This window comes from Microcaecilia unicolor, chromosome 12, assembly GCF_901765095.1.
Source record: "Microcaecilia unicolor chromosome 12, aMicUni1.1, whole genome shotgun sequence".
NCBI lineage: Eukaryota > Metazoa > Chordata > Amphibia > Gymnophiona > Siphonopidae > Microcaecilia > Microcaecilia unicolor.
Window position 1 is genome coordinate 56,519,099 of NC_044042.1, and position 15,512 is coordinate 56,534,610.

General features: G+C 41.8%; 1 protein-coding gene across 1 annotated transcript in view; it reads left to right on the plus strand.

Moving 5' to 3' along the window:
• Window positions 1-15,512, plus strand: part of PRDM10 (PR/SET domain 10) — a 221,294-nt gene that overhangs the window by 31,961 nt on the left and 173,821 nt on the right. The window contains 4 exon segments of the mRNA XM_030221158.1: window positions 8,160-8,350; window positions 10,690-10,854; window positions 12,844-12,903; window positions 13,859-13,975. Coding sequence (XP_030077018.1) covers window positions 8,282-8,350; window positions 10,690-10,854; window positions 12,844-12,903; window positions 13,859-13,975 — 411 coding nt within the window. The 5' untranslated portion in view covers window positions 8,160-8,281.

The window sequence follows — 15,512 nt, forward strand, 5'->3', positions numbered from 1 at the left end:
CGCCCCTTTCAGTTATGCCCCTCCACATCAACACATATCAACTGGCTCAACATTATCCATATTTATATATATATATATATATATATATATTTTCTTAGTGTTAACGATCTAATGGACTGATGATCAAGACTTCCCGCTGCCTCTGCTCTATTAAGCCATGTCTATACACATGACTAATTTTGTTTTTCAGAATAACTTCTACCATTTTGTATGGCACTGATGTCAGTTCAGTAATCTGTAGTTTCCCTGATCTCGCCCTACAGCTCTTTTGTAAAAAAAAAAAAAAATTAGTGTTACATTGGTCACTCTTCAATCCTCAGGTACTATAGCTGGAATTTAATGATAGGTTATAGATTACTAGTAATAAGTCTGCAATTTTACTTTGAAGTTCTTTTAGAATTTTGGGGTAAATTTTATTAGTCCTGGTGGGCCTGGGATTATGATCAGGTTTTGGTGTCCATGGTGGCTTCGCTACAGGTGGTGCCATGGACTTGTTTTCATATACGGCCGCTTCAGGTATAGGTCTTGAGCCGTTGGTCTCTGGTCTCGGACAATTATGAGGCTTGGATTCCCTGGTCAATCCTGACCTGGACAAGCATGGCGTGGTGGCTCTCACCTTGGAATCTCCAAGCGGGTCTTCAGCTCACTATGCAGGCCTGGTGTGTGATGAGGTCGGACGCAAGCCTGTCTGGATGGAGGGAGGGAGGGAGGGAGGGGGAGAGCATTATCTCCATCACTCGTGGGATGTTAGGCTCGTACTTTGTGTGGTCCGGTGGGCACCCTTTGAGCCTTTTACTCAGGTCATACTTAAAGATCTTACCTTGAAGACAGTGCTTCTTGTGGCCCTGTCCTTGGTGAAGTGGATCTCAGAGCTCCAGGCTTTATCTTGCCGGAATTCTTTTCTGTGGTTTTTGTAGTCTGGAATGTTGGTCCATCCGGTTCCTTCCTTTCTGCTCAAAATGGTTTCAGCCTTTCACCTCAATCAGACCGTTTTTCTTCCCTCCTTCTGGAAGGAGGATTATTACGCAGAATATGTGGCTTTGCATTTTTGGACGTCAAGTGCACTCTGTTGCTCTACCTCAAGATTACCAATGACTTCTGTCGGTTGGATCATCTCTTTGTTCTGTTTCTGGGGCTTAGGTGACGGTGGCCTCCTGAGTCAGGGATGCTATTTCAGTGGCTTACCTGTTGTCGGGCAAACAAACTTCGCTCCATCTTAAGGCACATCCACTCAGTCTTTTTCTACCTCTCTAGCGGAGGCTCAGGCGTTGTCTTTGGGGGAAATTTGTCAATCTGCTATGTGGGCATTTTCTTCTACTTTTTATAAGCATTATACGGTGGACATGGCATTTAAGGCAGAAGTTGCCTTTGGGGCTTCGGTTCTTTCTTCTGTGGTGAGTTGGTCCTGCTCTCTGTGAGTGTTGCTTTCTACATCTTAGTTGTCTGGACTGATCCTTGGTGACATAATGGAAGGGAAAAGTATGTCTTACCATCAAATCTTGATATCACTTTCTACTTGGTATTGACAATGTGATCAAAGTGTAAAGTTGACCTTGCTTATTTTTTTGTTTTTTCCTGAGAGACAGAGTCTTAGGATGTCTCTGGCATTTTCCTTGTATATTTCCCTATGAAGACTATGTTGAATCCTTGCCTTTTATTTTCAGAATGGACAGCTCTGGGAGTGTGCTGGGATATAAATAACCTCTGAAAAATTGCTTATGTAGTAATGCTAAGGACACAGTATTTTTCTGACCTTTCATTAACCTCTGGCCATTATCCATTGGAATTTTTGCATGGACTAGCAGGTTATGAATTGGCTTAAATAAAATAGCAGGAAGTGCTCTGTCTAAAGGAGACTGTTACCATCTTAAACTTGAAATGTGTCCGGTATTTTCAGTTTTCAACATTACCTGCAATACAGTGGAATTCCACTGGGCAAAATGTACAACTGTATTGTGTATATGTAGCTCGGACTGTATGCACAAGAACTGAAAAGCCTATATATAAATAATATAAACCTTGCTAACTGAATCAAGATGGCTTTGAGAACTATGATAATGACTTATTGCATCAGTGCCAGTGGCTGCTGTTCCCAGATGATCCTAGAAGAAATGAACCGATACTACAAAGTTAATTGAACCTACTAAAAATAACTGGGTTCAGTCTAATGTTAATTTTTCATTCTTTGATTGAATGTGATACTTGGTCACATGACTGTCAAGGTGCATGATGAGTTTTTGAACCCATTCAGTAGTGCTTTAAATGTTCCCAGATTGCTGTTGACAGATGGAAGAGCTCTGTGAACAGGAGAGAATAAAATTCATGACGTGGAAATAAATATGTCCAAGATTCTTAAGGTCTTACATTTTGTGATTGCTTCTATTACATTTGATTTGAAAATGTGAAAAAATAAATTAATGATTAGATATAGATTTGTAAGGTAGGATTTTGTGTTCCTTTGGAATGAAGGGTGAAGAGAGCAAATATTGAACTCTTGGCTGAGGGTAAGAGTGATATAGATTTTGTGGGAGCAGCTAAGCCACCTTCTGATGGGAAGTTGCAAAGAAGCAGTGCATTTTATGGACTTCTAGGAGGCATAGCTGAATGTCTAAGGTTGCCTAACTAAAAGTGTCCATTCTGCCTGCTTTAGGAGGTGATTTTAGATAGGTTATGCACCATTTATATATGTAACAAGCTGATTTGTATCTGTAAATGGACATCTATGTAAATAATTCTCACCTCAAAGCTCACTCTGTGGCAGGGAAACACTGAAGCCCTGCACTTAGGCTGTCACCACTCACTCTCACTGAGACCCGTCCACAGCCATGCCCCTTCCGCACATAATTTGCTACCTCAACGTTCTAATGAAGCGCTGCAACTTCCGGTTTTTTAGGTGTCAGAGATCGGAATGTTCCCTGAGGTGGCAGAGATCAGAATTTCTCCCCATGCCTGTTTGCCCCGCCCTCGCGACAAACATGATGACGTCGAGGGTGGAGCAATGACAGTTAACCAATCGCATCGCTCTTTCCTCGACGTCATCACGACCCTGAAGCACGGAGGGTAAGTCCACGAAAAAGGGGAGGGGGATGGGAAGGAAAGGGCTTTGCTAGCGCCCGTTTCATTGGCCTCAGAAACGGGCCTTTCAAGTAGTGATTTTTAGGAAAGCTTCTACTTACATTTGTATACCCACCTCATGCACAGATTTGAGGGGGGGGAGGGTTCTAAGCAAGGTTTGGGTGACCTCAGAAGTATACATATATTCACTGTTTTGCAAGGGAAATATATGTATTGTTCAGAAATTTTCAGTATTTATTTATTACATTTATACCCCACACTTTCCCACAAAAGCAGGTACAATGCGGCTTACATAGTATCAACATTTGCACCTGTTCAGAGTGACACAAAACTGTCAGCTAACTGCTCACCTGGGCTTTGAAGCAGTGATGGCGGGGGGGGGGGGGGGGGGAGGAGAACTATGATGTAAAAAAAAAAAACACCTGAAAAAGCAAAAAAAAAAAAAAAAATGCCAGCTTCTTAATTGACTATTTGGCTGCACAGTTTTGCAAAATCTACTGCTCACATGTGTAGATGGCAAAATCTGCCTCTTATGTCGGTGTTTACATGTTAAAAGCCTTGAGTAATGCCTCTCTCTTTTTGTATCATATGTCTTGTTTTGTAACACTGTTTCCACTGTATGTGCTGCCAAGTAGACATTTTACAAAAGGCTCCACATTCAGCAAACATTTTCTAGAATACCTTGCAAATTTTAAACATCCTTACATGGATGTGCTTTTTCTGATCTAGATGACTTATGCAAAAAATTGGTCTTCACGTGCAGTGGAATAATTCCTTTACATGTCATATGAAGAAATCTTCACCAAAAAGAAGAGAGGTTGAAATGAGTATCAATTCAATCCAGTTTTCCTTAGTGTCACCAAAAGATCAGTGCAGAACTTATAGGTTATACCCATCTTCCAGCAGATGGAGATAGAGAGTACGAATTAAGCTGAGACATAAGAGGTAGTATACAGCTGCTCCAATTCAGTATTTATCTCCAGCAGATGGCAGAAACTAGCCTGTGCAGCTCCTGGACTCTTCTTCAGATGCTTGCTCCTTTCCTTATTTTGGGTTCAGTTGAGCTGTGGGCCAAGGTTGGAGTCCACACCTTTCTTGGGGTCCGCCTGGTGGTGCAGGTTCTTCCCCCCCAACCCCGAGCTCTTTAGCTGTTTCATCTCCTGCTTTCTGAGCAAAACAAAAAACCCTTTCTTCACAGTACAACTTAGCAGCTAGAGAGTCTGACAAGGAAGATCAGCTTTTACTGGTTAATTCCCTTAGACTGCCTATTTTCCTTGGTGGTGGTGGGGGGGGGGGGGGGGAGGTTTCTGCTACAGAGCCAACAAGTTTTGGGGTTTTATTCCTTTCTTTCTCCCCAGCTTAGTGGCACATGGCAGTGGCAGCACCAGCAGAATTCGCAAAATGTTCCCAGCGGTAGGCTCGGTGAACAGCATCTGGCCAGTATCTAACTTGCCTCTGTGTATCTAGTATTCAGAAAGTCTCTCCTTGGATGTGCCAGCAGCTTTGAGTCTTGCTCATGATATGGAACCACAGGCAGACATTTTGGCAGGCTCCCTTCTCTCTTCTTTAGACCTCAGAGCTGCACCGGCCATTTTGAATTCGCCTGGTCAGCCCCAGCCCTTAGATTCTGAGTCTCCTCGTTTCTCTCCTGAATTCCTCAACTCAGGTGGTGGGAAGCCTTGTTACAACTGATTTGACCTCTAACTCGGCTCCTTTTCCTCCTGAGTTTGTGTTGCTACTAAATCAGGTTTATATGATATAAGCACAGGTTTCACAAGAACCTCCTGCTCTCACTCATCTTCAGGAGCCCTCTTCTTTTAAAGGGAGAAGACTAGACATACTCTTAGACCTTGAGACAGAGTTGGTTGCTTTAGGTCCTAGGCCACTTGCTAGTTTGTCAGAAGCTCCCTCACATTCAGACACAGCAGACACACAGAAGAGCGAGAACTTCCCTCTGAGGAGGTGGATTACCCTATAGCAGGAAGGATCTTTCATAAGGAAGAGTTGCCTGCCTTTATTACCAAGGCACTAGAAGTTCTTCATATTTTTTTGCCTGCTCCTCCGAATTCAGCACCTACCTCAACCCTATTATGCTTCTATGTTCCGTGTGTGCTCTGCCTGCTCCTTGGTTTGTGCTCCTCTCACCCGCTGGTGGCCAAAGCCAGTGGCTGCCATAGTTTGTCTTGATGTTCCTACCCATTCCAGACTTTAGCCCAGTCCGGTCCGGTTCTTCCAGGCTGCCGGACTTGTCTCTCTTGTTTGTGCCTGGACAGCCTCCGTAGTTGCTTACTGATGGCTGCAGCTGCTCCTCAGGTGTTGAAGGGCTTTATTGATCACTTAGACTGCAGCCTTTGCATCGTCTAAGATCCCTGGTATGTTAGAGTGCTCTGTGCACTGCTACCTTGTCCAGTTCAGTGTGAGTTTCTAGTTTGTTACTAGTAGCTTGGGCATAGGTTTTCTTGTTGGCTTGTGTACAGCTTTACTAGTTCTCCTGTGTTTTGCTTAGTGTGAGTTTCTAGCTTGTGACTAGTTAGCTTGGGCATAGCTTTCTTGTTAGCTTGTGTACAGCTTTACTAGTTTTCTTGTGTTTAGCTTTCTGGTTTTCCCGTGTGTGTTTTCCTTTGCTTCTGAGCTTCAGCCCTAGACCTGTCTGCTGCCAGTACTCCTTGCTACTGGAGCTCCAGCCATAGTCTTGCTACTTGACCTGACCATTGCCTGAATCTGACTACTTTCTGCCTGAACCCCGATACTTGCTGCCTGCTGCCTGACCTGACTACTGCCTGAACTCGGATATTCTCTGCCTGTGGCCAGACCTGACTATTGCTGGAACCCGGACATTCCCTGCCTGTCTGCCTTGCTTTCGCCTAGGTGCCTGGGGGCACTTCTGTATCCTGATTCCTGTTGTTCCTGCTTGCTAGTTCCAGTTCCGGTTTTCCTGTAAGCCCTGCCGGCTGCCCGAACCTGAGGGCTCAACCCTCGGGGAACAGTGGCTAAGCGTAGGTGAAGCCTAGGTCCAGTGTGTTCCTGTCTAGCAGGTTCCGGTCCTGTGTGTTCCAGTCCAGTGTGCACCCGTCCGGTGTGTTCCAGTCCTGTGTATTCCAGTGCAGAACTCCAGTCTGGGGTTCCAGTCCAGCCTTGCCTTGTCTCTGCTTTGATGGTGACCTTGCCTGCCACTGCCGCTCCACGGTAGTGGTCCAAGGGTTCACAAACCCAGTGCTTCCAGGGAAGAAGCCTGACATATGCCTTATTGAACAAGTTGGTTTTTAGTAGTTTACAGAAGTTGGTTAGGTTATGCATTGTTTTTGTGGCACGTGGTAGCGTATTCCATAGTTGTGTACATATGTAGGAGAAGCTTGACGCAAATGTTGATTTATATTTTAGTCCTTTGCAGGAGATTCAGGAATGTGTGTGATGAGTTGTTTGTATTCCGGGGTGATAAGTCTATGAGGCCTGACATGTAGGCTGGGGCCTCGCCATGAATGATCTTGTGAACTATGGTACAAACATTGAATGCTATACGTTCCCTAAGTGGGAGCCAGTGTAGTTTCTCTCTTAGGGGTCTGGTGCTTTTGAATTTTGTTTTTCCAAATATGAGTCTGGCTGCTGTGTTTTGGGCTGTCTGGAGTTTTTTGATGATTTGCTCTTTGCATCCGGCATAAATTGCGTTGCAGTAGTCTAGGTGGCTTAACACCGTTGATTGTACCACGCTGCGGAATACTTCTCTTGGGAAGAAAGGTTTTATTCTTTTGAGTTTCTACATTGTGTGGAACATTTTCTTTGTTGTGTTTTTCACATGGTTTTCCAGTGTGAGATTTCAGTCAAATCTGTTTGTTTTGTGTAATATCAATGTATATTCTAACAATCAGCAAGAGCAAACAGTAACATGTTACATTCCAAGTCTATTATACATAAAAAAGATATTATCCTTACCACTTAATACCAAACATCCCTTCCCCTAATCTATATTCACAATTTACACTACAAATGGCCTTGTCTTATGACCCTCTTTGAACAATACTCCAGGCTCCAACCCTTTCTCCACCCCAATGTATCTCTTTCCCCTTTAATATAAGCCCCAGTGTGTGTCACTGACACTGAACAATTGTAGAGTCCAAATTATAGTCCCAATTTATTCACTATTAGCTTGTGAGCTCGATCTGAAAGAGACTGTATATATTTGCCCCAAACTTAACATAATTTTTTTTCTTTGTCGGTGTACATTTGGCATTCTAGAGCTCCCACATAAGCAAAGCATGAAGTTTACTCCTCCAGTGCCAGAAGACGGGTACCTCCACCTGACTCCAATATTGAAAAATGATTTCAAGTTCGACAATGCTTACTTTCTGAAGAAACAATTTCCCCCCTGCAGTATGCAGTATGCTCCAATACTAATCCTATTGTACGTCCTAATAAATTCTCTAGATACTGTGAGAATTTTAATGGGAGCTTCCGTATTCTCCCCCACTCCCAGTGTGAGGACTGCTTTGCTACACCTTGCAAGTTCTGGTCTAATCTGTTGGTGAAGCTAAGGAAGGTAAAATTAGGTCTTACCTGCTAATTTTCTTTCCTTTAGTCCAAAACAGGTCGGTCCAGAAACCTACCCTTAGACACACTGTGTGATGTTTTCATTTAGTTGTTAAGGTTTTCTCTGTTCTTATGTACATACTTGCTATTTTCTTAGTTTTTTTTAAGGGGGGGAGGTTAAGCTTCTTGTTCTTTTTCATACTTTTAGATATAAAATATTTCCTGCCTCCTTTAGAAGCTATAAACATTCTTTCTTCTGAGTCCACTACTTGGTTAATCAAATACTGAATTAGATCAGCTGCACACTAGCTATTATGTCTCAATTCATATTCTCTATCTCTACCTGCTGGTAGATGGACATAATCTGCAAATTCTGCACAATCTGTTGGGAGTAAAGGAAAGCAAATTGGCAGGTAAGACTTAATTTTACCATTTCCCCACCTGTATTTATTATACATTTTTGTCATAAAGTGTAGTTTTTTCTATCTTAATTTTGAGCAATTAGAATTATCTCTGAGATATTTAGTGTGTTAGATTTTATTCTGCTTCTCTTTTTATAGCCATGCTACTACATATTTACATGCCTTGTGTGTGTAGAAACACAGCAGCCAGATGAATCCTTCCTGTCCAGCTTTGCTCTAGCAATCAGCTACTTCTTAGGGCCCAACACACTGGGGACAGCATGGACTCAAAAACAGAAGGTTCAGAAGTGTGGTCCACAACTGCTGAACATGAACAAAACACTGCACAGGTGACTGTTCTCTGTTTTCCCTGATTATTAAGATAATTTTTGTAGTTTTTAATGCTGGCAAAAGGTAATGAGTTATCAGCAATTGTGAAGGGAGAGACAAAGGTCAGTTGTGGTCAGTCATTGCATCAGAAATGGAATTGGGCAGACTAGATGGACATTATCCCCTGGATTCTTTTATGACATGATCCAGAGATGTGCACACAACTTAATTGGCTGATGAGCCATTAATGAGCAATAATTGGAGCAAACAACCAATTATTGATATTAATTGGCACCAATTTAGATTTGCACACGCATTTGGCTGCATACTCTTCTGTAACACTGGGCACCCTGTTCCCATAGTGCATAATTCAAAAGGGGGCATGGCGTATCAGAGACAGACTGAAAATTTGCATGCATTGTTACAGTATCTGTAGTATCTATATTTAAATATAAAATGTAGAAAACAGTTTTAAATTTTTTTCTTTCTTTTACTATGTATCTATTGAGCCTATGGTTATCCTGTCCTGTTTGAATATTGGAGTTCCATTTCCTTTTCGCAGCATATTGTTTTTGTGTGAACTGCCTTGTTTGCTAAGACATGAAAGGTGGTATATCAAGTTAATAAACATAAACATATAATGGGTCAGTGTGCACAACTTGGGCGCCAACATTTATACCAGGTTTCAGCAGGCGTAAGTCTAGCACATAAAGTTACTGCATGGGAATTAGCGCTAAGTGCTATTATATAAGGGGCACGTACCCTTCATAGAATTGTGCTTAGCGCCCATTTTTGAGCACCATGTATTGAATCCGGCCCTATGTTCTTGACCTATTGGCACTGCTCAGGTGAACACATTGTAATGTTCCCTACAGATTTGTCAATATGCTCCACCTTTCCACCTGAAAGAATGCTTCTAGATATATTGAAATAGTTAAGTATCCGTGACGTGAAAACACTTGTCAAACAGAAGCTAAACTGATGCTATTAACTTGCTTCCCATAATACAAGCCACTTATGAGAACAGTTTTTAAAACTCATGAGGAAGTTTTATTAGGGGTTGTGAGGAAGTTCCTGGTTTTCCATGTGTCAAGGATATGTTTCATATTTCTCCACATCTCTGAAATTGCCATGACCCATCTATGGCACTCATATTGATTTCCTTAAGATAAATGTCAAATCTGTAAATCCACAAATAAGAGAAAGGACAACAATGAATTTTTACTGAGTTCAGATTCATTAGTTTCTACCTTTTTAATCACTAATATTTCAGAAGGGTGATATTATCTGACATGTCTAAGGAAGGCAGTGATAGTGTTGAACTTTTAAGATTTACATTGTACTGTAGCTTTAACTAATGATTTTAAGTCAGCACATTACAATAGTAAAAATCTTTCAGCTTTACCTATATAGGTAAAAAAAAATAACCCTGGCTACCTAGATAAACTCATATAAATCTTTTAGCACTTCAAGCAGCTATTTATTGGAAATCTTAAGATGTTCTAAACCAGTGATGGGCAACCTTTTGAGCTTGGTGTGTCAAAATTCGCCAAAAAACCGAGCATAACTCGGGTGGTGTGTCACTTCGAGAAAAATCACTGCTACTAGGACCGCCCCCGGGCCCCCCCTCCACCCGCTACCGGGCCCAGAACTAACCTTAAAGCCTCCTTTCACGTCGCAGCAAGCAGCAGCAGGGCAGACCTCTCCTCCTTCCTTCTGTGCTCCTCCCTCGCGGACGTTACGTCAGGCGAGGGCGGAACACGGAAGGAAGGAGTGGCCTGCCCTGCTGCTGCTTGCTGCGACGTGAAAGGAGGCTTTAAGGTTAGTTTCCGGGAGCGAGGAGGAAAGGCGGACCACACTGCGGCGGCGCCGCGTGTCATCGAAAATGGCTACGCGTGTCAGTGCTGACAAGTGTGTCATAGGTTCGCCATCAGGGTTCTAGACTGATAAGAAATACAATCAGATTATTTTTCATAACATTCCTGTGCAAAGGAGAAGGAGGTAGAAATGCTTTATATAAATACAATTGTCATGATACGTGATGATGCCCCATTCAATTTGCTTACTTTATTATCCAGTGCTTTTCTCCTAGTTGCCTATGGTCCATTCCATTAACTCCATTCTGGGCTACTATTGTCAATTGTGTTTTATGAGCTCTTTGTAAATTGTTTATTGTGCCCATATAGTAATGTTGTACTGTTTTAATCTGGGTAAACCTTGTAGAAAATACCAATTGCTATGTGTACTATATATAAATGCTTTCTGCTAATGTAATGTGTGCAAATTTCTGTCCTGTGTTTACCACTGATAAGAGAAAAAACATAATTATATGTGCTGTTTTCCTGTGTGCACATCCAAGGTGCATTTTGTCCCTGAAGGTGGAACAGTGGCACAGATTGTATATAGTGATGATCAGGATCGCCCTTCACAACAGGTGGTCTACACAGCAGATGGAACCTCCTACACCTCAGTGGACACAGCAGAGCACACGCTGGTGTATATCCATCCAGTGGAAGCTGGACAGGTATGTTAAAGTATCTATCTGTTGTTCTGTTAAAAGTTCTTATATTTGTATTAAATTGTACTTTCATTGCATGTTACCCAAAGCTAGGTTACTAGGTAATGAGCAACATGAGTCAATGTTTTTTTTAGAATTTGTGCCCTGTTTACTTTTACGGGTTTCCTAATTAAAAATGAATGGGATTTGGAAAAAGGATTGCCCCATCCTCTTCCTGATGGCTAGTAAGCTTGTCCTAATAGAAGCCACTTATGGTGAATCATTTTTGAGCTCATGTGCCATGCAGTGCTAAAGCTTCTGGAACTACCAGGTTGGTAGCTACTAGTGGAGCATGTTTACTGAAGGTTGTTATACCCTTAACATGCATTAACAGGGGTACTTCATGATGATGTTAAGGCACTCTCCGATAATATACTTTTTAGCGCACATGTTAGAGAATTTTTTCCGAGAGAAGGTGTAGCATGGGCATGGAAACATTATCCTGTTAGCGCATTCTAGGTAATGTGTACTAACTGGATAACAGCTGAGTTAATGATGGATTCTTATCACTTGCCAACAACTACATTAACACATGACCTGTATAACATATGCCCTCAAAACAATTTGCCGTTAACAGGATTTTAGCTAACTCCAAATCCTAACGCCCTTTATTAAACATGCCCTGGTCTTAATAGAATTTCATTTTCTTTTGAAAATGGTGTTTGAGTGCCTACAAAGCTGACCCATGAATGGGCACTCATTCAACAGACAAATAGGAGAAAGGCTATCACTGCCTAGCCTTAGCTTATAGCTTTGGATATATTACAGGGTATATTTATTTATTTCATTTGTATCCCACATTATCCTAATAGATCAGGTTCAATGTGGCTAACAACTATGCAAACTGCTTCAGTGCTAAAATCTATTCACTGGGGAGCAGTAAGCTAACAGTTTATTCAGATTAAATATAGATGTAAGAGGATGGTAATGGACTCTTGATTTTAAAGCTGGAACAATTTAAATTCAGCTCTTCTGTCATAATTTTATTAAGTGTAATTCTTTGAAAATATACACATGCTTAGTAAACTTGGAGTCCAATGCAAATTAAACTAACTAAGTCTTGTTGATATATGAATTCTTGTCTAGAGGTTATGGTTCATTATCCTGGCGAGGAAAGTAGGTTGAGTGTGATTTGGTGCAGCGGAGACTGAGATGAAATATGAAGGCTATTTGTTGTGACCAGGCAATTTCTACCTGTTTGCTTTGGGCTTCTAGCTCAATCGGAACTGGTTTATGTTGTGCCATGAACTCTAATGTACAAATAACTGGGGTAATTTTCCCACGGAGTGGAGGAGTAGCCAAGTGGTTAGTGCAGTGGACTTTGATCCTGGGGAACTGAGTTCAATTCCCACTGCAGCTCCTTGTGACTCTGGGCACCCTCTATTGCCCCAGCTACAAATAAATACCTCTATATAATATGTAAACCGCTTTGAATGTAGTTGCAAAATTCACAGAAAGGCGGTATATCAAGTCCCATTTCCCTTTCCCTATCTTTTTGATATGCAACTAGCTGGGGTATTTCCCTGTCTCTAACCTTTCATACTTTGACATTGACCAAAAACAGACCATGATTCTCTCTAGAGCCTGCTGTGGCAGCACTCTATTTCAATCTACTAGGTGTTATCATTAAGCAAAGATTGGGACTCTTTTATCCTTAGCAGATGCCTAGGGAACAGAAGTTGTACAAGGGAATTGAACGTGAGTTTTCCACATAGCACTTTCAGGTGGGACACAGGGTTGGCTCCAATGAAGATTACTAATGAACTACATGGGGTTGTGATTATAGAATAGCTCTGTATTGCTGTCATGTTATCATTCTCAGAAATTCACAAAGAATAGGTTATTTACCTGTTTTTATTAGGCTACTTAAAAAATGTGATGTCCAAATTGGCTAAAAGCCAGTTAAAAACTTGAGTATAAAAAGGGCTGTATCTCAGATATGTTACTCTTCCTTAGGCACTGTTTGCTGACCAGTCCCAAGTAGCTTATGTTCAGCAGGATGCCACAACTCAGCAGGTAAGATTCAGCTCTGATGACCAGTGAAGCTGTCAGTAAAGTCAAAGGGTAACGTGATGCATTTTCTGTGATTTAAAAGCACGTGGAATTTCAAAGATGACAATCTCCCAGAAGTAATTTGGTGCTAAACAAAATTCTGGTAGGGAGAACTATGCTAATAAAATTGACCATTCAAATTGGTGAATTGGAATCTGTTTTGTATACAGTACACTCCATCACAGATACGTTTCATGGATTCACTTGTAACCAGGGCTGATACTGTGACATTAGAATTTGAACATTGTTATTGTCATTCTTAATTTATGTTCCATTGCTAGTAATTCATAACACTTCACAATTCAGGACATATGGAGGTTATTTTGAAAACCCTGCATTGTGTGCAGTGTCCATGGGCATTTTTATCCCATCTATATTTCAGTCAGTTTTTCAAAGGAAAGCAAGCACATTATTTACCTTTAAAAATTGGTAGCCACAAAGTAAGCATGCTAAAAGTGCTCATGTACTTGCAAACTGTTTTACTTCCCCGACCTAAATATACCCATAGAAATGCCTCTTTTAACCTGGCTAATATGTGTGCTGTGGAAGCCCATGTGGACTTTTAGCTGGGCAGAATAGGGCAGTTTTCAGCCAAAACAATTTGCCCAGGTAAATAGCTGATTAGCCAGATAAATGGCTTTAAAAGCTATCCTTGAATTATATGCCTTCACATGCTGTACCATCACATGCATTGCATCATATATGATAGTATGATGTTTGTTGAATAGATGTCTGTACGTGTTCCATGGCTGTATTGTGATATACAGTACATATCACAACATGCAAAGTTGGCAGGGCCTACACTCTGGAACCAGCTGGGAATAGTAAGTCTGATTGGATTGTCTTTGGGACTGGAGGATTATTAGAAGAATTTTACATTGCATGAATGATGGATATAACAAGTGGGATATGATTTCAGGTAACTGTGCTCTTGCCTGCTGCTCAGAGCCTGAATGCTGCCAATATCGCTGTTCTCAGCAATGTGTCCGAGCCTCCACAGCAACTGGCACTGGAACAGGTTTCACAAGCGAACAGAGTAAGTTACTTGGGGTAGAGGGAAGGTCTTTTGTTACTGCTGTTGAACTTGTAACTGGAGCTCAGTACTTTGGTATATTTTTCTTTAACATCATTTTTGTTGAAGGCTATTTTAACTGTCATCTTAGCCATTCCTCCAATTAAATCTGCCCATGCATGGAGCACAGTCGCATAATTTTCTGTATGAGGCAATGCAAATATATTTGTGTATTTCTTTCCTATATATGTGTTCCAAAATGCTTTTATTTTAAATCTTTTTTTTATTGAAACAAATGCGCAAATATACAAACATAAATCTGAACATCATACAGTTTTTAAATTTTCCTCCCCAACTACCTCCCACCCAGAACCCCCTTTATATAACAATCATCTGGAAAATAGCATATTTTAATGATACTGGATAGTGGAATGGTCTGTACTTTTATAACCCCTGTCATATCATTCCAGTTGATAAAAGTCAAAGCCCTATCCAATCCCCTCCTCCCAACCTACCCCCCTGGAGCCCTCACCTCACATCATAGACTATAATTCCCTGTACCTTAAGGAGACTACATCAGACGTTGGCTTCCTTAGTCTGGAAACCATTCAAAGCCATTCTACAGACCCAAAATACTTTTTAATCATATAGTGGTAGAGGAGGGCATGAATGAAGGAAGGCTTATTGAGGTTGGTAGAACCTGAGTATGAGACTGTGTGGTTCCTTAAACTGTTCTCAAGGACCTCCTGCTGGTTGGGTTTTCAGAACTACTCTAATGAATATGCATATAAGATGGGTGCATATAATGGAAGGACTGCCTGGAAATATATCCCATATATATTAATTTTGCTGTCTTGAAAAAAACAGCTGACTGGGATCTTTGAGGAAAGGTGTCACGTTTTCCAAAAGCAGGAACTAGGTTTGTGAGCCCTTGGGCCACTGCCGAGGAGCGGCAGTGGCAGGCAAAACCACCCCACACAGGGATAAGGCAGAACTCTGACAGGGCCAGCTAGACTTCACCTGCGCTTGACCACCGTTCCTCAGGAGTTGAGCCCCTGGGTGCAGGTGGCCAGCAGGACTTATCGGACAGGGCCGGAACTGGATACCAGCAGGATACACACAGGGACTAGAACACACACGGAAGCTAGGCAGAATACTAGACTAGGACTCTCAGACAGACAAGGGACAGAACTGAAAGCTGCAAGCAGCCACTGAAACAGGGAACAAACACTGGTAGACAAGAGACAGAACTGAAAGCTGCCAGGCAGCCACTGAGCCAGAAACACAGACAGCCTAGAACTAGACAAAGACATACAAACAAGAAACAAGACTGGGAAACAAGCAATACAGTACAAGAAGCTACACAAAGATAAAACTAGAATCGGGCAAGAATACAGACTATAAACTGGACTAGGCAGAAGTGCAGCAAGCACCAACAAACCAGGGCCTTAGGCGATGCAAAGGCCAAGCAGAAAGTTTCCAAATGGCTAATAAGCCCAGCAGCAGCTGAGATTTAGCTCCAGCAATCACCAGGCAGCTACGGGTGCTGTGCAGGCTCAAA